This window comes from Nipponia nippon, unplaced genomic scaffold (genome assembly GCF_047370975.1).
Source record: "Nipponia nippon isolate SJK-2023a ecotype South Korea unplaced genomic scaffold, ASM4737097v1 scaffold_5, whole genome shotgun sequence".
Classification (NCBI taxonomy): Eukaryota; Metazoa; Chordata; class Aves; order Pelecaniformes; family Threskiornithidae; genus Nipponia; species Nipponia nippon.
Window position 1 is genome coordinate 3,855,753 of NW_028262369.1, and position 26,730 is coordinate 3,882,482.

Here is a 26,730-nt window from a genome sequence, read left to right on the forward strand (position 1 = left end):
CGCCGCCGGGCAGGCACCGTCCCTCCTGCCCCTTCCCTCGCCCTCGGTGACGGACGAGCCGCCGGCGGGGCACCGCCGCCCCTCGCCGTGCGCGGCTCCCCGGGACGGGCGTGCTGAGGCGGGAGGGCCCCCGCCGCCTCTCGCTCCCCGCTGCCGGGCACCAGGCGGTCACTCCTGACGGGGCCGGCGCCCGGCCCGCTCCCGCCTCAGCCAACGCCGCCGAGACGGAGGGCGGCGGCCGCCCGGGGAGCGGGGCCAGCGCCCGCCTGGGGGCATCCCCTGCGGCCGGGGCTCAGCCCGCCCTGCCCAGGCGCCGCGACCCGGGGGCGCCGCCGGGACAGCGCTCACGGGAGCGGCCCCGGCCGCAGGGGGCGGCGGGCCGAGCGCCCCCGGGGAGGGCCGGGCGGCGGCGCGCCTGGATGCCCGCCCGCCGCGGAGTGGAAACGGGCGGGGAAAAGTTTCTCCCTCCCTCCCTCCCCGCACACACACGCCACATCCACGCACTCGCACACCTCTGCCGTCGCAGGCGGCTGAGGGGCACTTTTGAAAATTATTTTCTTTCCACACCCAGTTCGCTTCTGACATCATTTCTGCAGGAGGGCGGGCGGGAGGCAGCCGCCGCCGCCGCCGCCGCCGCCGCCAGACGGTCGCAGCTGCCCGCCGGCCCGCGCCCGTGAGTAGCCTCGGCCGGGCGGGGGGCGCGGGGGCGAGCGGGGCCGGGGCCGCCGCGGGGGAAGGGGGTGGCTCCGCCAGCGAGGGGAGGAAGAGACCGCCGTAAAAAAATAAAGGGGGGGGGTGTGTGTAAAAATCCAGGGGTTTGTTTACTACAAAAGGAGTTCTGTTCCGGCACGTCGGCGGCCGCCGTGCCCGGCCGCCTGCCGGGGCGGGCTGAAGGCCGGCCGGGGAGCGCCGCCGCCGGCCCCGCTGGGCTTCGGAGCGGGACAGGGCGGGGAGCGGGGCGCATCGCAAGTGGCTCACGGGCTGGGCCAAACCAGCAGAGAGTTCGCCGTCTCCACAGGGTAGTTCTTTTTCTTTTTTTTTTTTTATATGTACTCTAAGTGGAGTTTGCGTACGCTGCAATAACGTTTGATTGTTTTTGGCAGCTGACCCCCCCCTAGTGGAAGGAAAATACACTTATATATAATTCAGTGCAGACTTCGGTTTATGAAGTTTTTGCCAGCGTTAAACATTTTTCCACTTGAGTCAAACTATAGTTTTAATAAGCCAATCTGTCTTTCTCACTGGTGTTTTTTTTCTATCTGTAACGTCCAACTTATACCCGGGAGGTTACGTGCCAGACACCAGACGGGCAGCTTTCAGTAACGTGGGTTGCTTGTAAGATCGAGTATTGAATTTTAGAGGTCAGCTCCTTGTTTGGACATCTCTAGGAAGAGCAGCGCACCGCTGTCCTTTCCTCGGCAGACATGCCCAGGGCTTGCTGCTACTCACAGAATGCTGCCACCGAGAGACCTGCAGTTCGGCCTCCCCGTTCATTTCTTGGCAGAAATACTTGGTGCGGGAAGGTCTTTTTTTTTCCCCCAACACCTGGGAATAATATGTAAGTGTTCGGAAATTACTACAGTTTAACATCTTAGAAGTATCTTCTGACTTGATACAGGGCTGTGAAGAAACCCACCAAATAGCTGTAAAGTACGTGCTAGATTTTCTTAGAGTTTTCTTTAGGAACTTTGGAAGTAAACAGCTATGGTTGGCTAATCTCCATCAAAAAAGTAGCACTTTCTCTGCACTTACTTTCAGACTCTGTACGTACAGTTCTGGTATGTTAACTATGTAAAAGAAGCCTTCTTGCCTGCCTGAGCAGATGTTTTTTCTGTCAAATAGAATAGTCTGTAATGACTCTTCCATGACTCTCTGATGTTCATTTTGAAGGCTTTGCTGTCCAGGCAGCGTAGGGGAGAAGTTTCTCTTTGGGAAAAGAGCTGTGAGGCTGGGCTGCCAGGTGGCTGCAGAGATGGCTAGGCAGGAGCCCACACAAAGGGTAGGGGAGTGCTGGGCATGAGTTTCAGTGAGCGGGGGAACGGTGAATTGCAGTTTACGGGAGAGTCCAGCCCCTTTTTAGTAAGAGAGTGTGTGACAAATTAAATGCCATGCTAAGGAATGCAGCTGGGGTATAGGTACGTAGCACAGCTGGTAAAATCAAAGTGGGAGTGGAAACAAAGGTATATGGAAAACATGTTCACCAGGAGCCGATATGAGTTTATTCAATGTAAGATGCGAGGACTTGACCTTTGATTCAAAGACATTGAAAGAAAGAACTCTTGCTATCCTCTGCATCCCTTTGTGAACTTGCAGAATAAAGTTGGAGAATAGACTGTTGGGATACCTGGGGGAGGATTCGTCCTCCATGCTGAATAAAGATGTGTACAGATTTTATCACGTCAGCTGCATGGCTGACATGGATGTTACCAGCTCAGCTGTCTGCTCAGCCAGGAAACCAGGAATTATTCTGCTGATAGCCGTCAACATTAACTCGAGGTGAAATGCAGTAATACCATAAAAACTCTTAGGAGGTGATCAGTTTCTTGTTAGTATGCTCATTCGGGAAGGAAAACAGTTTGTTGACATCGTGTAAAATAAAAACAACATACTATCAGTAGACAAGACACTACTGGTGGTGTATTCTTTATTTGTGGTCTCTGGAAAGACTTCTATCGTAAGCACCCAAGCGACGTTGATTACGCTGTGGATCTGCCGGTGAGGAAAAACAATGTATTCTATTTGCTTACACAGATTGAAAACCTTGTTAGTAAAGGAAGTTGTTCAACAGACCGAGCAGGTCAAGACTGAAGGCGGCTGCAACGTCATTCTCTTAGACAAGGGTTCTCTCTCAGTTCTTAGATGCTGTAGTTATTGTTTCTGGCCAACGTTGCTTAAAAGAAATTAACATCTCTCCCTTCATCTTATACCTGCTTTCAGTTAATGCACTCCTCACCCCTTGATTTATTAACATCTCTCGCTTCACAGTTGCCTTGTATCTTCCTCTTACTTCCATTGTCATGGCTTTTCTTTGGTTGTCTTGTTTGTCTCAGGGTTGTTTCCCATCTTGGGTTTGACATGCCTGCAATGATTAGAAGAAGGTTGTACTGATGAGTCCCCTATGGATATTTAGAGGAGCAAGACCTTCCTCCAGTTTTGCTAAGTATATTAGTCGTAGTCTGTCTCCCTTCATAATGCTGTTTCCCTGTCCATTTAAAAATGGGATGGATGGCAGCACAAGGAGACTCTTCCCTTTTCACTTCAGTGGTTTGTGTATATTTTGGTTTTCCACTTCCACTTCATGTTCTATTTGTGTCTTGAGCATCATGTAAGACATGACACCACCACATAAATCAGTACAAGAATGTATTTAATTAAAGAGATAAGTGGGTCTCTGGGGACAAGATCTTTTATATTGCTAGCTGGCAGAAGTGTACTTTCCAGGTCCTACTGCCATCTTCCTGTTGGAAGAAGACCCAGCGGAATGAGGCAGTGGGTTATACAGGAACTAATAAGAAAGAGATTTACTCTGAAGTGTACCAAACACCTTAGATAAAATCCATGTGATACTTCAGTGCAGCCAAATTTGAAAGTAGAAAGGAATGCACAGCTTTTATTGAAATCAGAGCGGTCTCAGAGGGAAAGCAGGGGAAACATAAGCACAGCACTAAGGAATTCCATTCATGGAGCTGTTCAGTGTTTGTTAGGGTTTGTTTGGTTTTTGGGTGCTCAAAGCAAACCAGTGATCTTTGCGATGGGGTCTCAGTCTTTGCTTTTTTTGTTGGAAGCTTTACTATTTTAGAGAGAAGATAATTTTGTAAAATATATCTCAACATGTCAGGTGATGCTCATGACTTCATTAGGAAGATAAGCATCTTAATTTTTAGAAAATAGATCTTGCTGGGTGGGATTCAAGAGAAAACCTGATGGCCTGAATTCATCCATCAAAGGAATTATTATTTCTTCACTGAATGGGGAAAATGTAATTACGCCTTTTTATTTTGCCTATGAAGTTTCAGGGGCAGGTTTAATGATGGTATGTGCATGCCAAGTGAAGCCTCATAATTTGGGTGTGACCTTAAAATACAGCCCTCTGGCTGTGTAGAGATATTCACAGGAGTCTGTAGGTGGGGCAGAAAGTGGACTGACTCAAACACCCCTTAGAGATGGCTATAGGATATATATTTATGGTTTACTTCACTGATTGTTAAACACTACGCTGTGTTTGGAATTGCACAGGCCGCAAACAGCCAAGGTGGGCAGTATGAACACTCCCTCAGGTGTTCAGTGCAGGTGTTAAGCGTCCTGACATACATAAAAATTACGGCCTTCTTCCAGGCAGAAGGTGACCTTCCACAGTCCCCAGATATTCGTGTTGAGATGCGTGTGCCGTTGGTGGTCCCTGCCGTCAGTCTGCAGACTCGTCTGGCCTCTAAGGCTGACAGTTCTCAATCCACGGAAGCAACAAACCAGCCGCTTAATTCCAGTACGGAAACAAACCGAAGTCTAGAGACTGCAGGAAGACTCTGAGGTAGAGCTGGAGAGCTGGCCGAGCCTGCCCATTTCTCACGTGCCAGTGTGCTTGACGGGGCCTCTTCCTGGCACTGTGGCTGGCACGAAAAGCTGTGGCTCTGCAGTGACCCAGGCACTGTTCGGGCAGCCAGCCTGGTCGAGGTGGGGCCGTACAGGGTGGAGCAAAGTTGACGCAGGTAGTAGCAGGAGGTGACGGGGCTCTGTTTCCAGTGTGTAGAAGAGCCGCGGAACTTGTGTGCTCAACTGTGCAATGAAACAAGTGTTAGAAATCCTTCTGCCCGAACTGGTAAAGTTCACATGGCAACCTTTAAGTTTTATTTTAACTGCACCGATTACAAATTAGAATGTAAAAATGACATTCTGAAGGTAGGCTGAGTATTAAATCCAATCGTATGCTACAGTATTGCTGTGAAACAAAATAGTAGTAGTTGTGGAAGAGTTTGCTCTTTTTATTTTATAGCCAACTGCTTTACTGTCAATAGAGATGTATTTTCACACTCTCGATAGATGATGCGTAAACTCTGAAATAACTAAAACCAAAATTTCTCAATACAGAGCTAGTCAAAACCAAATGAAAACAAGCAGTTTGAAAATTTTACAACAGTGAATGTAACACATTTAATTGCTAGCAATTTCCATAGAGCATCTGCCAAAGTTAAAACAATATCAGCTTTCATTTCTACTGAATTAAACGCATTGCTTTCAATCTGGAAAGACAGACCTTTTCTGCCTTTGTTTGTTGGTTAATTAGGTGGAACAACATAAATCACTCGAGCTGTTCTGTTGTATCTGGAATAATCTCTGGATAAGCAGCAGTCTGCAGTCAGTAGAGCTCAGGGTCTGAGATTTGCTCTCAGGACTATATTAATGTCTAGAGTTAACGCTGCAGGTGTGCTTTTTTTTTTTTTTTGCTTTTCACTGGATCAGACTGAGGACACGTTTAATCTGTCAACCTGATGAAAAGGGGACAACCTCGACACCAAAATGTGGCCACACAGTCGTTGAGCAGGGGTGAGGCCAGCCACACCTCAGTTCGGTTATTTGCTTCAGAAGCAGGTTCCCAGGAGGTTTCTCATAGCTTGAATAGCTAATTGGTACACCCCCTTGTCATTGTCCCGGCTCCATCAAACGGCTCTCCGGTTCCCCGAGCCAGGGCTGTGCCAGCAGGCTGCAAAGAGCTCTCTGGTTCCTGACCACTGCTCTGGAGCACTGGGAGGCAGCGGTGGCCCTTAGGTCACCCTCGGGGAAGGGGGACAGGCCTCGCTCACTCTTTGTAGCTTTACCGCCCACCTGAGAAATGAATCCGCCCTCGAAGCTGCTTGTGCGTCGTCAGTCCCATGATCACCGCTTGTATTACCCCACTGTACGGATCAACAGTCGGCATTGCTCCCAGCGCTGCCTGAAGTCTTTGAAAGACAGGAGGGACTTCAGCAGAGTGCCAAGGACATGGCTGTCATGCATAAGCGTGTTGCAAAACATGTGGAGTCCTCAAAGAAGCTGTTGGGGTTGCCTTCACAGGAGTGCAGAACCGGAGGGACCTCTCGGGTCACCAGGTCTGCTGCCCTGCTAGCACAATCACTGGGTCGCATAATCCCTTTTTGTGGAGGCGGGTCTTTTTTTCCCATGCTGTGGTGATTGCAAGGTTGTTCCAGAACCTGACAGCTCTAAGAATTATAATTTCCATCCTATATGTGCTCACACCTGATTTATAGCCCTTTATTTTCATCTTTAGGTTAAACAGTTCTTTGTCCTTCCATGTGTTTGCCTTGACCTGCAAGCAAGTATATCCCCAGTCTGTCTTCAGCTTTGAAAATGAACAAGTCAGAACGAGAAGTTCTTGTCTTGTTTAGCTTAGGAAAACAAGCTTTTAGTACTTTTCGACCAGCTTGATTGTTAGGGCGGTTTTAATGTATACCACAACTTTGTTTATACTGAAGTGGTATCTGGTGCAGAACTTAAAAAGTGGCTGAACAGAGAGGATGCACTGAACGCCTGAGACGATGCGTGCTTTTTTTTCAATTTCCAAGCGTACCATTAAGCTCTACCCATACATACTTCAAGCTAAAAACATTTTGTAACATGTTTTGCAGATGCCTCTGTGAAAGCTGAGAGAATACATTTATGTTTTGTAAGAAACCAGAGACTACAGTACACAAGCAGTTCCTTCTTTTAAACTACTGCTGGGTTTTCTCAGACTATATGCGCCCTGTGAGAACTGATGTCTTGAACAGATTGCTTCCGTGGGGTATCTTTCATTAAAGACCAGTCTTTGTAAGCGTTTTTCCAAAGGCGTGTAACTCTCAGCATAAACTGAAGGTGGACCAGCAGACGGTGGAGGGGACAAGCAACAACTGTGGTGGGAATTAGAGATGAATTGTAACCATTTCGGGTGTTATTTAGTAATAAGGCAGCCTGCCTTACGCCGCTGTGGGTTGTGTTGGGATTTAGAAGCAGACATAGAGCAGGCTAAACCTGAGGCTATGATTATCTAGTGTAAAAGCGCAGTTAAAGAAAAAGTGCTTTAGGGAAAAAGAAGAATATATACAAGATTTACTTCTGAGGAAGATGCTGGTTCGTGCTGCTGGAGGAGGACAAACATCGTCTTGCTGCTGAACACTCAAAAACCTCTAAAGAGCAGTTTTGAAAAGATGGAGGCTTAAAGACTATTATTCAAATATGCCTGTAGTCGAGGGCCTGTCGGTGTAGGTAGCTGGCTTCTGTACCTGCTAAATTGTCTTCTCGGCATAGAGTGGCTGTTACATTGCTCTTCCAGGTTTTGCTGGAGTATTGGAATACATCTATCTTGAATCCTTGAAGCTTAAGGCTATTTTTTAGGATTTTCAGGCGAGATGTCACAAGGCTCATTTTCCTTGTAAGCGCCACTTCCCCACCCCCTGACAGGGCATCGTGATCGTGTTTTCCCATAGGTCCTGCCCGTTTTCTTCTGCTCAGTCTGCCCGCAAAGGCTTCATGGCAGTGACTTCCCTCTGCCGCGCACACAGCAGGGCCATAGTGAAAGGAGTGGTAGGGCAAGTCTAAACCCAGCCCCAACTTGTTTGCAAATAAACGACTGACAGAGTTACAGAAGTGGCAGCGATGCTGGCATCCCTAGGTCAAAACTTTATTAAAAGCATTCCTAAGAAATCAGAAACATCAGCTTCTTTGGGTCTCAGTACTCAAAGCTAGCACTTTGCATTTTTGCTGCAATTTTTTTCTTGATTTTGTTTGGGATAGCAGGGTTATGATTTCCTAAACTTTGGAGTTCTGGCTTAATAGGATAGATCTAATGAGGAGGACAGGGTGAGAAGGAACGGAGGAAGTTCAGGGAAGGTCTGCCGGCCAGCTGTAAGCACGGTCTTGCTCCACTTTTGGTAGCTAGGTAGGGTTTCTGAGGAGGAGCTAAGCTTTGGTGTTTATGAAATAGATCCAGAAAGAGCTGAAAGGGTGCTTCAGTATCCCTTCACGCATAGGTGATGGGTAGGCAGAGAACATGAGCCTATTCACTGTAAGTTTACTGTCGTTTGGGCGGTCCCTCACAGTACCAATAGGATGGACAAACACCCAACCGCCATAAGAACAAAAGGCTTTATTGAGCTATAGGTGCACATTTATATTATTATCTCGGTGCACACAAAAAGCGGACCTCAGGGCTTTGGTTGCAAGGCAAGATTTTCTGAAAGAAGCTGGATAAAAACTAGGTCATACCACCTCTTGCCAGTTTGTCTCCAAGCCCCTGTGTTTCACTATCAAAATACAACAAGCCGACTGCTTTAATTGTGCTGGAGGCTGCTGGGTCTGCAGCGTCAAGCAAGGGCCTGCAATTTTACTTCTTGAAGAGTGTACATTGTTCTTCACGCTTAGCTTCATACCAGGAAAAAATGGGGTGGGAGCCCGTCTGCTGCGTAGACTGCTACTCTACGTTTGCTCTTCCCTCCCGGGTTCCCCTTCAATATTGTAGAAGTGGAGTCAGAGCCAGCCAGCACTCCTGGGAGGTTTGCTAGCTGGCTAGAGAGATCACTGGTTGAAAGAGGACATACGGTTTCTGTATTGACGGTTAGCTCTGTAAAACCTGAGCACGAAACCAGGTCAGAATATGAATCTACCTGAACATGAAGACTAGGTCGGCTATGGTCCAGTTCTACAATATATTCGATTCCCTGAAAACAGAGAATATTTGAGCACAAATACAGAGACTCCCACATCTGTTGGTAGACCTATATTTTTAATTACTGAATTACGCTTATAAACAAGACTTTAATAAAAGAGAAAATTCATTTTCTTTGTCGCTGGTACACCTGCGAGCTCTAACAGTAGCAGCTCACTTCATGCACCAGAGAACTATCAATGCTTCTTTCAGGGATTACTGGCAGCAAAACTTTTGCATGCTGTTTATAAATCGACATGCAATGTTAGCTTCAAGATTAGCACTCCTGTCCTGTGAAATGTTTAAAGGCTGGTTCCTTAAATTAAGGCTCCCAAGTTGTCATCTAAAATAGAACTAGATTGCTTTAGTTGTATTTTCTTTTCTTTTCCAATGTGCATTGATGACACAGGAAAAAATAAGAAAGCAAGGTACAAGGATGTGCTTATCCTTTCCAGACTCCTCCTTGCATGACAGAAGGATTCTTCTGTAGCTGACATGGAAAGGATCCAGATGTGTCACAGCTGGGGTGTGTGCAGAGCAGCACAGAGGGGTGCGCGGCAGCGCTGAGGAGAGCGAGGATGGGCCGCTGCGCTGGGCACCTCTGCCGGGCCGGCCTCGCAGCTCCGGCACGCCGCCGGGCTAACCCTGCAGCAACAACAACCGACGGACCGGTGGTCCGATGGAAATTACTCCAGGGATGGATTCGTGTACAGATACCTCGGACTGGGAATAGGGTCAGAGCAACAGTCAGCTTGGAGAGCACTGAAAGGGCAAAGCGTAGAAAGAAAGCGTAAGAGTTTGGATATTACCTGCCTCGTTTTAAGGAATATCACTCAGTAAATTATATCTTGTCGTGTTGCTGTTCCCAATTGTTAAATTAACTCAGGCAGAAGGAATAATGAAATTGGAGCGAGTTGTTTCAACTGGTATAATTATTCCCTTGGTGTTAAATTTCCTGATTTTCTTGTCCTTTATGTTGTTTGATATTTAGGCATTAGAGGATTGTTGAAATCCTCAAAGCTTCTGCTAGTTTGGGAGAAACTGCTGTCTGAACTTACTTCACTTTTGGTTCTAGTTCTGAGAATTACACAAGAAAAGCAGAACCCTTCATATTTGGTAAAAGGAAAAAAAAAAGAAAAAAAGTTAACAGTATCACTCCGTTCCTTATAAACCAGGGAATTTTATGCAAGTTTAGGGACAATGGTGCAGGCGAAACATGAGCCGACTCATGAGTTCCCTGTCATGAGACACCATGAGATGTGGCACAAGAACACTGAGCAGAACAAAGTGATTATCATGTAAATCTTATGATGCATCACAAGATGACAGACTTCTCATGCCACCAGTATACAAGCTTTTTCTTCTAACTTCACGTATGCAGACTTAATTATAGCACCGAGGGGCAGAAGAATTGAGAATTAAGAAGGCTGGCTTTGACTCGGTTTTACACCAGTGACCTCAGGAAAGTTCAGCTGAATCGAATGCTTACTGATGGCCCAAAGACCCGCCGCTCTAGTTGCAATGAAAACTCCCAGCGCAGAAGGCTGCAGGTACGGTAACTTGTTCAGCAGGATCCTCTACCCCTTCTTTCGGGTGTGTCTGTTCAGCACACCAAGTGTGGGTGACGAGCAGTCTGCACCCCTCCGGCCTTGGGCTGTGCAGAGCAGGAGCTGTTCTGCAGTGTTTCACCGTGTTTCTAGGAGTCCAAACCAGGATGGTCTGCCTTAAGATTTTCTTCATACAGGGACTCAGATGAAGATGGTACAAAAAATCGACTTGATGGTAGGAAATGAGGGCAGCGGACAATGTTGTAGGATAAGCTTTAGCCTTCTCAATGCAAATGAGCACAGGATAAACATACTGTGCTACGTACATGTTTCTCTGGTTGCAAAAATCAAATATGCACAAACATGAGAAACAGCCTGGCAGCAGAACTTAACCGCATGGGAAGAAATGACAGCATGGGTTGCAGAGAGGACATCTGGACTGGAAAGTAGGAATAAACCTTCTGCTAACAACTGTCAAAGAGAGAGTTTTCCTTTTTGCTCGCTTGCTGTACTAAACAGCAGAAAAAAAATCAAATAGGCATGTTTCTTTGTACTGCTGGACATGAAAGATAAACTTTGTCTTAAAGACAAACTGAGGCTTTTTTTGCGGGGGGGTGTGGAGTTCGACCTAGGGAGGCAATCCCATTTTGTAACGTATTTCCTTACTACAGGACAGAAGTGTTGGGAACCCTGGACCAGCTACTTTTTTTTTACTGTGCAGTTCTGTGATTGTCGTAGTGTTTTATCTTGTGAAGGGTACTTGCCTCTGCGTGTCTGGGAGGTTGTAGCAGAGGCCCTTCTTAGCCACCTCTTGTAAAGCGCAGCCGCCTCTCCTAACAAAAGTGCAAATTACTGCTTCCGATAGTCTGTATCACTGAAAAGATTAAAGATGGCGTGACTGCTGCATTTATCCTCCCTGTGTGAAATAAGGTAGCACTGGGGTATTACCCAGAAACAGTTCTTCTGCACTAATGGAAAAAATCTTTGTTGTTAATATAACTGGCCTTCTGTTCTCAATGTGTTTTGTGTAAGCGTCCTGCAACTTAACAGCATTTGTGGGAAACCCTGTTACCACAGCAAATCTGGATGTGTTCCGGAGGATTCTCGTAACTTACTCTTTCTGGATTCAGTGGCAGCCTGCACTTCCAACTCAGCTGTACCTGCACAGCTTACGACATGCTTTGTGAAGTGGTGTTAAATGGCGAGGCTTGCAATTGAGGGGTTCATGTTGACATCCAACATCATTCTTACCATAACCCCAAGATCTGTTTTTAATGTCAAGTGATGAGCTAAGTGAAATTCTGTGTTCTCTTTTGTCAGAGCTTTGCTGGAGGTCAGTAGAGGGGGGCTCCTGAAATAGCTACAGAGCGAGAGGAGAGCAGAGCTGGAAGGGGCTCTGGAGGTCTCCAGTCCAAACTCCCGCTCCAAGCAGGAGTTAGTTCAGGATGCTCTGGGCCTTGCTTCAGTCCAGTTACGAAGATGTCCAAGAATGGAGATCCCACAGCCTCTTGGGCCCTGTTCCAGTGCTTAATCCTGCTCATTGAACATAATGAATACATTTTTCACAATTGGAATATTCCTTGTTGTAACTTGTGACTGTTGCCTCTAGTCTTTAAATCATGTACTTCTGAGAAGAGTGGCTCCATCATCACTTTTAAAAGACAACTATAGTGTGTCCAAAAAGCTTTTTTTTTTCTTGTGTGTGTGTATGTGTGTGTGTGTAAAACCTGTTAAAAGCATTCAGACTGCTTTGGGGAATGATGAACAATATCTGCTGCATCCTCCCAGCCTTCATCCGTGCCTAAAGGCAGCGTACTTAAAAATCATAAACACCTTGACTTGAGAGCGTAGTGCATATTACTTCAAATGACAGAAAGTAAAAAATGACTCTGCCCAGGAAGCTTTTTTCGATCAATACAAATATTCTTACCTATAATCAAGAGACTAAACCAGAAGAGTTGAGCAATGGTTCATTTAAGAGCAAGACTCCTGTAAGAGCAAGAAACCTTTTCAGCGCAGCAGGTACTAGCACTGATAATAGGGCAGTGCTTCCAGAGCTGCAAAACAGCAACGGAAAAAAATACTACAGAATCCCCTATCACATCGCACACTGATACCAAAGTTTTACTTGAAGAGGCTGATCATTTCTATGCATCTTCTTAATAGAGTTGTTTGCAGATTCTTGTTCAGTGCAATAGTACAAAGGACTAGAGTCCCAAATTTGTGTGATTTAGAAATGCATTTTCTGTTCTTATTAACAACCCCTTTTAAGCAATGTTTTCTTGTGGCTGCATACATTAAATGTAAGAGATGATAGGATTTGAATCTAACCCAAATTGCGATGGTTCTGTTGAGCAGAATTAGTTCAGCCAGGTTAAACAGTAGTGCTAGCTTATTTGTTCTTGCAAGCACCCTCCATTTTGAAAGAGCGAGGCAAAAGCTGCTGCCAGGCGGCATGCTGTTGCTTTGGCAAGCTCTGGCAGGGGTTTCAGCTGCTGCCTAAAGGACGGGGAACAACGGTGAACCTGAAGAGAGCCCTTGAGAAACAGTTAATGTTGAATAAGAAACAACGAGGACTACAGCTAGTATGCAGAGTAGGGTGTTACCGAAGTGTTTGGTTAGTAATAAGTTATTAAAGTAAGAATTCTGCATGTTAACGCAAACAGTGTTGTCAGAAATTCTCCAGGTGAAAACCTAACTGTGTCCTTCCCCTGCTCGCAGAGAGGAAGGGAGCTGCCTGCGGCTAGGAGAGGTACGCAGGCAGGCTGTCCTCGGGATCGGGGAAGGAAGAGCTTTTGCCGAGGGAGCGGAAGGATCTTGAGTCTCCAAAATAAACGTTTGAGTTCCAGCATGGTCGGGAGTGGAGGAGGGCTGGTTGCTAATAGTCCCCCCCGAGAGATGAAGGCCAGAATGTCTGCCTTGAGAGGGAGGCAGGTACTGTAGGAGCTTCTGCATTGTTGCTGGCTGCATCTTAGCAGAAGGGAGCTGCGCTTTGCTCCCCGCGTACAGGTTACGTACAGTTCAGCTGGCAGACCCTCCTCCCCTCGCGACTCCTGCGCTGGCCGTGATGAACCAGGGATGCTCCTTAGTCTCTGTGGGAAGAGAAAGTTGCTGGGAGTGATTGAAGTCCCCAGATCTTTCTCTGTGCTTGTGGGATCCCTGCTCAGGCGTGACAGATTGGGTAACGAGTTCTTGCTGCCTTTTCCTGGTATCAATTACTTGGAATTGGTCTGGCTCCTTCCTTTCCCCCAGCGTATTTAATTCCCGTATCTGTGTAGAGCTGCTGTAGCACTGTGTGTGCAGCAGTCGTAGCAGGTCGTGAAAGGGGCCCTTGCCAGCAAGTCAGGAAGAAGTACCTAAAAATGGCTGTTAGGAAGGTTCTTCAGAACAGAAACATCAGATTATTGTTACTGTCCTTTATTTTTTTGTGAAAACAAAAGAGAAAGCTCTTTCATTTAATCTTGGCTTTATTTGGGTAAAACATAAAATGTCTTCTCATCACCCATACATGTTTGTCCTTCCTGTTTGAAACACTTCTGTTTATGGCTGAAAGCAGTAAAACACAAGCATTCACTTGATTGAAGATTAAGTGGATTTTTCTGTGCTGGCAAGTCTTGATTCTGCAAGGTTGGTTTTAATTAGGTTACATTGTTCTGCCTCTCTTACTTTATGATGCTTCATGTAATAAGATGAAATTGTATTGTTATTCTTTAAATAATACTGAGTACAATTTGATTCTCTCTCCTTCTATGGCAGCTGACTGGTGCATTATTGGCTGCTCAGATACCATCCGTGCAACAAAGGAAAGTCAGAAAAAAACCCAACCACAAGACAAGAGAGTGCTGTGTGAAGAGTGGTACAGTTCACAATGAAAATATTTTGATGCGGCATGGTACAAACCCACAAAATACCTTCTTTTCCTTCTTCCTTCCTCTCATTGAAGAAAGGCTCGATAGAGAGCCGTGAATGACATTTCTAGAAGCAGGACTAGATTCAGAAGATCTTGAGTCATGCAGCAGAATTGGCTCTTTGGAGGAAATTACCACTTCTGTTCTTGTTGTGGCTGAGAAGGCAAAGTTTAGCAGTGAGAAAATGGGAAGGAACAAAAACTGCAGTAGCTGCTTTCCGTATTTTAGGACTTGACTTAGCTTTCCCATCCAGTCACTCCAATTAGCTAAGGATATAAGGCTATCGATCAATTTTCATTTTCTCAAAAGCACTTTAATACTGTGTGGCTTTGTGCTTGTTACAACGCTGTACTGCAGTGAAACGCTATACTGCGGTGGAGATGTAAAGGATTAGTCTGGAACTTCTAGTCTCTATTCAGCGTGTTCATATGCTGTCTGTCATCTTTTTGTTAAAGTTTTGCAGAGTAGTAGTATTCTGGCCTGATGAGAATGCCAGTGGAGCTGCTTTAAAAATGCTGTCAAAGTAGTCCTTTTATTTGGTTAAATTCTCCATGTGCTTTGTGATTCTAGTGAATGGCAGGAAGGGAGAGAGGGTTAGACGTGAAAAAAATCATGGAAGTCTTAAAAATCATAACTGCCTTTTCTTCTGGATGTTTGCTGCGTTACGTGAGTGGGATCATTTGACGTAAGAGAATGTGTCCAAAGCAAAGGAAGCGGAGAAACATGCGCTAATGTACGGATGAGTGATAACCTGCAGGTAATGCTGCAGAACGGCGCACATTAAATGCACAGAAAATATCCGCAAGACTGCAGATTCCTTATAGAACGTAGCATATATTAATTGCCAAGCATTTTTACACAAGAAGAAGACAATAGACGTACCAGGCAATTGTACATTTCTGTGTATTAGGAACAGTAGTTCTCCCTAACCTATTTGTTATGTGCCCACAGATTCCCCGGGGATTCCAGTTCAGATAAAGTTTGTCGTTCCTTTGTACATAAGAGGTTTTTTTTTTTTTTCATTTGAGATGTGAAACAGCAATAAATGGGTTAGATAAGGTATGAAGAGAATAGGTAGACTATAGAGGGTATTAAGTGACTGGACATAACATAACTAACTGGATTATTACCTGACTAATGGGTTTATTCGACCCTACCAGTCAGAGCAATATGTTGGAGAAAAAGGTAGCCTTAAGTCATTCATCAATGGATAAAACTTGTAACTGTATGAACAAAGGCCAACCTACATGAAACGTAAGGTACAACATAGCTGTTCCTAAATCTAGGAGGTAGTTCCTGATGCACTTAATTTTGTTCTACAGGCATCCTTTTGAAATCTGCGTTCCCTCCTACTTTGGAAGCATGGTTGAAACAAGACCTTACCAAAGCCAGTGGAAATTCTAGCATCACGTGCACATGAGGCTGTAATTTGAAAAGTACTTCTCTAAAAGTCAGCACGAAGGGTGTTTTATATCCATGCTGGAGAAGCACGCAGAAAGAAACTTCTCTGTGTGTTTACGCGCCGCAGCCGGCCCGCTGGCAGGTTGCAAAACGCACCTCTTGGCTTCATTTCAAGTTGTGATTCATGTTAGCACCAGCGATGCTAATTACGTATCACATACAACACACAGAAAGCTGTTAGGCTGATGTAAAGTCTGATTACGTGAAATCGTTTCTCGCTGGAGAAAGAACGCGCGCTGTGGACTCAAACTGCAGACGATGTTCCTGACTCTAAGCGGCACCTCGGTCTGAAATACCCTCGCGCGGACCGCGACTACTCACAGCCACAGTGAAACAGCGTGATGACAGGTGGATCGGTTAACAGCTTTTAACGACCGCTCATATATGCTCTTATTTTGAACAGATTTATCTCAGACTAAAGCCTCCCCAGATCAAGGATGTTGATTCTTCTGGCTTTCATTATTGTGTTTCACATAACCTCAGCAGCACTGCTGTTCATCTCAACTATTGACAATGTAAGTGTCGTTTCTGCTCTTTTTCTCTTCAACACACAGGTCTTGCTTTGCTGCCTAAAAATGAAGTTGTTCTTCTGTAGTGGTCTCCAGCTTGCTCACTGAAAGCATGTAACTTTGTTAGGCACACTGGTCTGCTTACGCCTTTTTGTAACCAGAGTGCCTTGGATACGCGTGTTGCTGGTAGACCTGGGTAGGACTATACACCTACACGCCACGCGTTGGGATGGCATCCGGTGATAAGCTCGCGTTACGCAGCTAATCCTCTCCCCCGTGAGATACTCGGCCAGGGAGTATCTTTACAAATAGTACTGTGCTGTAGGGTGGAGCTGTGGCACTTGGTTCAGCGGGGTATGAGGGAAAAGGGGGGAAAAATTCTATCGTCCTTTTGTGGCAAGTACCTGAAGTCAAATAGCTCGTGATTAGTGCGTGGGGATAATTACAGTCAAGGTTTGCTTTGCCTCAGAAGCCATTGTCCAAGATGCCCAATGAAATCATGAAAGAGACACCATGAATTTATCTGTCTCCATTCAATTAAGCGGTTTCAGCACCAAGTTTCAGAATAATTTATGTTGCATTCTTGTCGAATTTCCTTTTTATTTTTGTGACCAGAAAGAATTTACCTTCCAGTATTTCCATCACAGCTCTTAACTGAATTTTCCTCTTTCCAGAACAGCCCCCTATCCTGATTGCTACTCTGAACTGCACGCTGGACTCTTTCTTTCTCTAATAGGTTTGGTGTATCTACAGGCTTGTAGGATTAAAAAAGTTCTCTGCTGAAAATACTTTACTGTACTCGGTGAAGTTGGTTTGAATCCCATAGTCTTTTCCAAGACTGTGCTCCAAGTGAAATGATGTGCTACCCACAACTTTTTATTGCAAAATTGTACAAACTCGGACGTTATCTTTCAGTTAGCTGGCTGATTTGTTCCCTTGAGGTAGGTCATTGATTGAGCACTAAAGCAAGTTGTCTTACCCTGCTCCTTGGAATATTTAGAAAGCTAGGACGGTGGACAAAGCAACTTATTCTTAGTTCAGGTCTGCTACATACAAATCAAATTATTATAGAAATAAAACCCCATGCACTCTGCTTTGTGTCATTAGCTACTTTTACACAATTACGAACTTAAACTATGTAACCACCTTCTATTAGATTTTATCATCTTCAGAGGCTTTTTATAGTCATGAAAATAACTGTGAAAGGATTATGTAGTGCTCAGAGCTGAAAAATAATATATTGAACTTGGACTGCAAAATCCAAATGAATGGCATCCTGGGAAGGTAATGCTTGTTCTTAAAACACAGTGTTACTATTACACATATGCCTACTGTCATAATATATCATAGTTTTTATTGCAGTATTGTTTGCAAAGCTGCACAGTAAGCTGTGATGTTTCTGGAATGTCTATTTAAGCAGCAGATGCTACCAGGAGTCATATTTAAAAGTCGTATTTTTCCAGCTCTAGTCACAACAAAGGCCTGGGTAGCTATCGGAATGGGAATGGGCTTCCTGAGGAAATGCCACTTGTGTGGGGTGCTCGCAGCATTTCCCAGGCTACCGTAAAAATCCCAGGCTACCGTAAAAATTCAGTCCCTGTAGTGCTGTTTTGCATTAAATGTTAAAACATCAAACCAGAAATACCAGAGGAGGATCTTCATTTGTTGCTAGCCTCTTCCAGTCAGCTGCCATAGTGTATGTACTGCGTTTGCACATTGCCAGCACAGCTACATCAAGTTGTCATTAATTCAATGTCAGGAAGCAGAAGATTTATAAAGGGCTTCTGTTTCATAGATGTATACCCTGCTATTTCCTGCAAATCAAAAAATGCTGTGTCTTTAAGAGTTGTGCATCCTGAACAGGGTCTGGATGAACAGAGCAGATCTCCTCTAGGTACTGAAGGAGTGGGCGATCACTGGCTATCCAAACCTTCTGCCCAAACAGTGGAAGATCCCTTCTGCTTTGGGATGTTTACGATTGCCATCTATGCTCTTTTCTGCTTTACACAGGTCTAAAATGAAAATGACATGTGAATAATGATATACCCTTGAGTCCAAAATGCCGTTAGATCTCAAATTTAGTTTGAACGGTTAATTATCAAAACCGAACAGGAATTAGTTCCAGCTGATGTCCCTGATCAGGAGACACTCGGACAACTAAGCAGTTTTGTGGTGTTGGTTTATTTTTTTTCCCTGTAAGAGCCCTTTACTTTTATTTTGCAGGCCTGGTGGGTAGGAGATAATTTTTCTACAGATGTCTGGAGAATGTGTTCCACGAATACTAGCACCTGTATGGCTCTTACTGACCAATTCAGAGGTGAGTGCCCCTCCGTCCCCATGGCTCAGTTCCTTTAGCAGGAGATCTGGTGAAATCGCTACCGAATTTGCAGGGGCAAGAATATATTTGTTCAAAAAGCTGCATGCTCTAACTACTCAGGTCTTCCAAAAACTTTAATACTGGCTTTTCATTTTGGAAAAGGAAACTGTTCCAACAGTTTCTGTAAGAGGAAAAGAGAGGGAACTGCCAGGTGTGGTTGAAAGTCCAGTGCAAGAGAGTAAACACAAACAACTAACGACGAGTGCTAAAGAGTTCTTAAAAAATTAGATCAGGTAAAAAGAGTGAAGTCATCCGAAAGTGTGGCTGAAGTGATAGAATTTGCCTCAGAATTGAACTTTAACTTCCAAAGAAGAACCTAAAAATACTGGCTGTGTACAGGGATGGGGGAAAAAGGGGGAAGGTCAGAACACAAGCTGAAGTTTTAGCAAAGAGGACTTAATATACAGCACAGTCTAACGTCCTGCTTTACAAAAAATAACATTTCTCAAATGTTACATTTACTCTATACTTTCGGTCTTTGTGTGTATTAAAGAGGCAGATGATTTGAAGAGCCATGCATCCATAAAGTAACTTTGCTTGCCGAGCATCAGGTTGGTTTAGAGCCGATCTGTGTTGCGGTGAGGTGATCCATTGCGCGCAGGCATAGCTAAGCTAACATGAATTTAACGAATTTGCATTTGATGTCTGTGTTACTACATATTCATTGAAATGAGGTACCCGAACTAGCTAGATTATGAGTAGCTGAGGTATGTCTGCTCTTCACAGACCTACTAACAGTGTAGCTATGCTAGAGGCGAGGTGCTGTAGCTTAGCTTGGTTGTATTCTTGCAGCAAGGTTACACACAGCAGCTACACGTAGTTACAAATGTATTGGTCGCTTTAGCTCCTCGTTACAGGGAAGTCATTGACAGGATGGAAGACCTTAATCGAAGGAATCTTTTGTGCCGAGTGCGGATGTGCTGCCTGCTCACGTCTCGGGACAGAGCTGTCCCGGGCTGGCGAGAGGCTGGGTCTGCACTTGTAAGCCGTTTGGGACACCTGGCAGGGTCACTGCGTTTTAGTACGTAGCAAAGGATGTGGTGTGGGAGAAATGGTCTCTTCAGTATTTTTATTCAGTTTTGCGAGAAGCTTTTAGAAGTCCTTAAAGCACAGGCTGCATTAATACCAGGGCAGCAGAGAAGAACCGCCCTAGGCAATGCCTGCACAACTGGTGCGCTCTATCTGCCGAGCTCCTGCTTGCAGAAGATAGCTCTGCCCCTCTGCTCCCTGCAGGCAAAGAGAGAAACTGTATTTTTAATCAAGGCTGCTTTTGTTTTTGCAGAATATCAATCAATTCAGGCTGTTCAGGCTACCATGATCCTATCTACTATTTTCTGTTGTGTGGCATTTCTGGTTTTCATTCTTCAACTCTTCCGTCTAAAGCAAGGAGAAAGATTTGTGTTAACCTCTATTATCCAGCTCCTGTCATGTGAGTGATTTTTCAACACTTGTGACTTTAAAGATGTTTACATGAAAGTAGGAAAGGGAAGGGGAAAAAGGTTTCAAAAAGCATGAGCTGCATGAGGAATTTGTAGGGCTCTTGAGGTCACAGCTTATCCTTCGTATTGGTTTAAGCAGTGAACTGCTCATTCTGTGCTCTTTAGGCAGTTAAAACATGAATGACATCCCTGCTCAGAATAAAGTCATTTAAACTTTGAAGGGAAAGAATCTGAGATTCTGAAGTGCTTGAACAAATGAAATAACTCTGTGATTGTTACAGGCAGGTACTTCCTTAATTCTCTGTTGGTCTTTAAAACTATCCAGATGTTTAGAACCCCTTTGTGTTCATTGCAAATGACATAAACGCCCAACGGCACTTCAGATTTAATGCATGCCAAAGAAAGTGAAAACGTGTCCTGAAGTGCTCCCAGTTGAGGTTGAGGATGGAAAAGGAGTGTCTGCAAAAAAAGAGCATTGGTGGAAGCAGCTGCCAGAAGAAGAGTGAATAGTTGTTATGCACATTGATAACACTTTAAGATGCTAAACTTTTACTATTTTCTTCCTCCTCCAGGTCTGTGTGTTATGATTGCAGCTTCCATTTATACAGACAGGCACGAAGAACTGCACAAGAGCAATGAATATAGCATTGACGTTTCTGAAGGCCAATATGGCTATTCCTTTGTCCTAGCCTGGATTGCATTTGCCTTTACCCTGATCAGTGGGGTTATGTACCTAGTATTAAGGAAGCGTAAATAAATGTCAGCAGCTAGTTATTTCTGTCACTACAGTACAAAACCAAATTCCAGTAACCATTTTGTATATAATCATTTACACGGTTTTGTAGTAAAGCTATTGTTTCTCTAAAAATGTACTGTGTTCTTGATATGAAACAGAATAAAAAAAAATGGCAGGTTTAAGGGAATGCCTGGCACCTACAGGTCAGGGGTCTGAGCAGGACAGAGCCAAGTTGTTTCTTTTACATATTTCATCATCATAAGTGGTTTTCCCTGTACTAGACATTAACAGTTTGTTCCTGGCCTCTAGTAGATTACAAATAAAGCCCGTGCAAATTAACTTGTAAGCAATATGCTAACTATCTTCCTGGACCAGATGTACCCCTTTGGGATGGGATAAATATAGGGGGGAGTAAAAAATGAGGCCCAGATCACAGTGAAAAAGCAAACAATTATGAAAGCCCAAAGCTGCACGCAGCGTGTCTGTTCTGGCAGAGGCCTAGTGTTCTGCTATTTATAATGTGCAGTAAGTGTCATCAAGCTTTTATTAAAACCACTTGCTTTGCAGAAGTAAACAACTCCTTTTTGTCCTCCAGCAAACGATTCTCTTGATTCTCTTTCACATTTAATTTAAGCATACAGAGCCCTTGGCAGGAGAATTTACCAGCAAATTCACGGCACAACTTGGGACCGGCATAGTCTGAGCAGCAAGGAGAACCCCACTCCAGTCCTGTATCCCTTTATTTTTGCATTGTGCATAGTCTTTCTGGAAGGAAGAAAAGGGAAAAAAAAAGCATTACCTTGCCTACATCTGCAAAATTCTAAGCAAATTAGTGATCAAGCAATGCCAAATTTAGGTTTTACAGCCAAACTGATCGTGTTTATTACAGCAGGCTTCTATTATGTAGTGATTTCATGGCTAATGTATCATTTACAAAAGCATTCCCCGAGTCTGCCCATTAGGAAATTGGCCTTTAAAAAACTCACTCTAAATTCCTTTGTGGATTTTACTTGAACTAAACACTCCTACTAAATAAATCAGAGCGCAATTACTATGCTTATGAATTCCAGGATAGTTTTTCAAGATAAAATGACTTGGCGATTTTTATTCTTCGGTAATTTTGTGAGATGAATCTGTACTGTAATACCAGGCTGAACTGCTCAGCAGTGTAATACTGGCTTTGGCTGACGGTGATTTTGGAGCTGGGAGATCAGTGTGGAGAATGAATGAAGTGGCTTTTCCTGGTTAGTCACAGCTTTGATGCTTAAATATAGATTTGACTTAGTAAAAGCACTAACCATGTATTTATTTCAGTATATTCACTACAGCTGGCCCAATACACAGGCGATAAAAAAGTAAATAGGTTTTGAATGAGGTTTTACACTTCATGTAGAACAAATTCGTTATTACAAAGTAGCATAGCTCTACTAAGGTGGATACTTACTGCATTGTACATCAGCTGATGGTCTGACCCATTCCCTCAGCTGATTCATCCTTGATTTCTCACAAAGTAAAAGTTCAGGTGCGTAACTGTATTGGAACTGTCTCCAACGTGAGTAATAGGTCGTATAGTTCCAGCTCCATTCTTTGAACATCCTAAAATGCTTTGGCATGTACTGTTTGTCTTTTGGGAGCAAAGCAAGCCCAACAAGACTCTTAAGAAATTAGATGAGTAAGCAGGACAACACATGTAAAGTAATAATAGGAAAAACCCCCAAACCAGTCTGAGCAAAATGCATTCCCACCAGTCTAGTGTGGTGCTAGGATTTTGTCAGGTTTTTTTTCTCGTAGTGGGAATGCTCTGAGTTTCAAGAGTTATTACCCTACTTTTTAAAAAAGTGTTTCTACAGTTTGCTGAATACATTTCAGATTCAAAACCTGGATTTTGCTAGCAAGCAAAAGTTGTCTTAAATAAGCAGATGCAGGTTTAAGGTTGAAAGTAGACAGAGTATTAGCTAGGTAGGCATTTTGCTACTTTTATTCAAACATGAAATAGTAAGGGAAATTCTTAAGCAAATATGGATTAAAACTGTTACATCTAGAAGACAGTCCTGTAAAATTGTAAGTTAAGCTGTTATGCCACTGACTTGAAGAGATGCTTCTTCAGTTTCTTGCCTTGATAATGCTCGGGTCATTTATAGAGCAAATATGTAAAATAAAGATGTATATATACATGAACACACAGCTTAATTCCACAGTAAAAGATCTGTCCATTTAATTAAAAGGGAAAAGCATGCACACCACGGTGTACAACAGCAGCGTACGCATGATGCCACATAGAACAGATGGGAATGTTCTGCACACCAAAAAAAACAATGCCAAAACAGTCTGAACTAGAGTTTTAACAGGACAAACATATTTTAGGATATTCTTTCTACCTGATATGCCTTTAAAATATACCATTTTCTATGCTCTATATATTCTGAAACTGTACGTGAAAATAAAGTTAAAACAAATTCTTGTACTGTAATAGCAAGCTCAATACCTTTAGCAATCTGACCTTGTCTTTAAGCTTGGGATATATTTACACAATGTTGGATGAGAAATAGTTGAGTATGTGTGTGAACAGGTAAAATTAAATTCTTCCTGCCTGTACTAGAACCACAAGCTGGTTATTTTTGTCCTTTGTTGAAGACCTTGCAGGGTAAGCAGAGAAAATATCAGTGTATCGAACATTTAAGTGTATGGTGTCACAAGAATAGCTACTGAGTAATGCAAGATCCACAGATGCTCTGATTAGTAGTTTACGTGTAAGTTGGTTGGTTTTTTTTTCATCATTTGCAGAAAAAAGCTGTGTATTTAAGATTAGGTTGAGTGCCTTGACCATGTGAGAAAATAATGTTAGAAACAGGCCAGTGACCAATTTTATTATATTTTTTGTTTCTTTCATATGTGCGATAATCCCCTCTGAAGTAATAAGATGAAAGAAAGTGAAACGTGGAAGTAAATTAGTTTTAAAGACAAGACTTCATTTTCAAGGCTGTAGAAACACGCTTGCTTACAAAATTAACGGAATAAACTTCATAACAGACTGTAACAAGTAGGAACCATAAGGGAATGAAAACTGTCTGCAGTACAAATGATGCTTTGACTGGGAACTCACTGCAAGTAACAATACAGTGCTTCAGAGTGGAACAATAGTAGACCACTTGTTAAGGTAGTCTGGGTCTTCCAAAGAGTTTTCTAAGGAGTTACAGATTGTGTATCCCAAAGTAGTCTGTAACATCCACATGTATCTTTTCGTTGAATGACAACGTAGTACTTCTTTGGGATGACAACCTGTGATAAACAGCAAGCCAGTGAAAGTGGCAAAGCCCTTATTTTGCCTATTTTCTTCCAATGCGATGCAGAATTGTTACTAAGGTTTTCATGGAACAGGTACAAGTGATAGCTGTGTAGGGGAGCACGCTTTGGATCGGTTTCTGTAAGGGTCCACGGCAGTGCAGTCCCTTTGCGATTTTGCACATAAGCCACTTTTAGTTTCAGGATTCTGAGGAGGGCCTTTGAATTCTTCACCAAGCTCTGGACAAAGAGGGATCCTTGGCAGTGGAGGAAGATGTGGAAATTGCTTGAAAGTCTAGGCACCAAGACAAAACCAGCTGTTATTTAACAAGAACAATAACAAATAAGCCAGTTACACTACTTTTTATTCATGCTAACTTCGCTTCATGTAAATATATAAGCTTCGGAATTGTTACTGTCTGTATAGTTTCTAAACTAACCGAAGTGTCACAGATGAGTACCTGATGTTCATGTATTAATATTCAGCATGTTGCTGACGTTTGGTTTCTATCTGTCCAGTCAGCTTTTCCCCAAAGTAGAAAATACTCCTTTCACGCTAATAATAACTTAGAACAACAACCTGAGTGCTATCAAGAGGCGTGCTGAAGAGGTTACCATGACATCTAGAGGGCCATTTGCTTACTTTGGATCATTACTGCACTAACTGAATTTCTAGATGTGGGGGTTTTTTTGTGTTCTTTTTCTTTTTTTCTTTTTTTTCTCCCCCTTAATAGATTTAGCCAAAAAGCCACAAACCTGTGCATGTACTTAGTTTTAAAACAGGTGTACGTTGCACAGATGAGTAAAATTGCAGGTGCCTTCATGAAATTCAACTACTATAATAAATTTCAACAGATATGAAACAATCCTGATGATACCCAAACTATATCACGTGGTACAGATTTTGGTCTATTTTACTGTTGCTTCTTGGAGAAGAAAGCTCTTCTTCTATTTCTCTTCAAAAAAACCCAGAAAAGTGAAACTGTATTTCTAAAAAAGGCAGTCGTGTTGCTGTCGTAAATGCTGAAGTTCAGAAAACTTCATTTAAACCAAATATGCGCACATTGCTACAAAGGAAAGGGTAGGACTATAACACGGGTGCATTGCTTCACGGACTCAACCTTCTTAACATATTATCAGCAAGAGGTAAAAAAGGTGCCATATTCTCTTGTGAGGGCTTTTTTATATTACTTTAGATATTTCTATTTACTTTTTAGTAAAATATTTTCAGCAGAAAAACCTTATTTATGCTTGAGGTATCTGTATTGAAGAATTAAAACTGTTTTGGAACCTAAAAGCTCATAGGGTAAAAGTTTAAATCCTGGTCACAAATAATGTTTTCACACCTTTTTAGGCATGACAAATTTGGAGAGGGAGGGAGGAAAAGGAAGGAAAAAGACAAAGTAGAGGAAAAAGAAGATAAAGGGGGAAGGACGACTGGAAAAATTTTTGGGGTTAGGGTTTTTTGTGTGTTTATTTCTAACGACGTATCTCCTGGCATTACTTACTGCTTACTTCTACAGAAAAATGTTTTACTGTTCCAATACCGTTACAATAGAGCCTCCTCGTGGCGAAAGAGAAGCCTACTCCTTCAAAGCCCAACTGTTTAAACACTGTTCCTTTCCCATTTGAAAAGGTCTTCAAAAAGTCTAACATCAAGTTCTAAACCGTCCTGCAATATGCAAATCCGCAATATGAAAATGGATATTCTACAAAAGTTGAATAAGAGTACCTCTTCTGATGTTTCTTCTTTCAGCTTTAGGAACCCTTAATGGAGGTGCACTGGCTTTGAATTCTGTTTGTTCAATAAATATTTCTGATCTTTTTCTGTTCTGCCTGCAAACAAGATACAAGCTTTAAATGGTATTTTTCTACCTATCAAAAGACAGCTTTGTTCAAATCCTTACTTCATATATGAATGATTTTTCTTCACACGCTGTGGGTTTTTTTCCCTATTGTGAAATGTGTTAAGACTCTCTTATCTTTACAAAACAATCCACCAAGTGAAATTTTCTTGGAACTGGAAGATTGCTTCACTTCAGTCCAGCTAGATTATCATTATGTGAAACTTGAACAGAGTGAGTCCATCTTGAATCCTTGTAACCACTGATTTTCATCTTTCAGTCATATAGACACTAGAAGGATACTAATTCATCCCACACAGATTAGAAACAAATTTCTTCCACTGACAAAAACATTTCTCTCAAAGCTATACACCTGTTCTCAAAACTATGAAACCAGCTGAGTGGCACAATACCCGTGGGGCAGGTTACAAAAATGATAATTAATTTCAAGTACTATGGTAATTATCAAATGGCTTGAGTAACACATTTATTCAAATCAGATTTTTCACATCACCGGATTTAAAAATGATTCTAATAAGAAACGTGATTACAAAGAATCAGGACTCAATTTTAAGATTAGCACACAACACAAACCCACCAAAAACTAGGCCTAGCTTCACCAGAAGTACTTATTTGATACATGTTCATAGCAAGAATGAGAATCTACTGAAGTACCTGCAAACGGTGTAGAGGAAGATGCCAAATTTTCTCTTTTCCCTTGCATTTAGGTACAAGTTAGATTACAGGAGCCAAGGAGTCTTTAAACAATGTTTATATGTCAGACTACTAGTGTACAACAGAAGTTCTTCAAACATGCTTACAAAGAAGGGCAGTTATAGAGATTGCAAGTATTTCCCCTTAATCCTAAAGCCATTCTTAACCTGCATAACTATTAGGGGTGTAGACATCACAACCCATGCATCCGCTATTCCAAAAGTGGCTTAGGATCCACC

At 43.2% G+C, this 26,730-nt stretch overlaps 1 protein-coding gene across 3 annotated transcripts; it reads left to right on the plus strand.

The window, feature by feature from the left end:
* The first annotated feature begins 472 nt into the window (after positions 1–472).
* Positions 473–23,258, plus strand: EMP2 (epithelial membrane protein 2). 3 transcript variants are annotated; one of them, XM_087733032.1, is made up of 6 exons: positions 473–673; positions 10,056–10,224; positions 15,994–16,105; positions 18,323–18,416; positions 19,759–19,905; positions 20,488–23,258. In XM_087733032.1, exons 3-6 carry the CDS (start codon positions 16,028–16,030, stop codon positions 20,670–20,672), a joined length of 504 nt encoding a protein of 167 aa, XP_087589158.1. In that variant the 5' UTR covers positions 473–673; positions 10,056–10,224; positions 15,994–16,027; the 3' UTR covers positions 20,673–23,258. The 3 variants fall into 3 exon arrangements, with proteins under 3 accessions (XP_087589158.1, XP_087589157.1, XP_087589159.1); XM_087733031.1 differs by lacking the exon at positions 10,056–10,224; XM_087733033.1 differs by lacking the exons at positions 473–673; positions 10,056–10,224 and adding an exon at positions 13,983–14,113.
* The last annotated feature ends 3,472 nt before the right edge of the window (positions 23,259–26,730 follow it).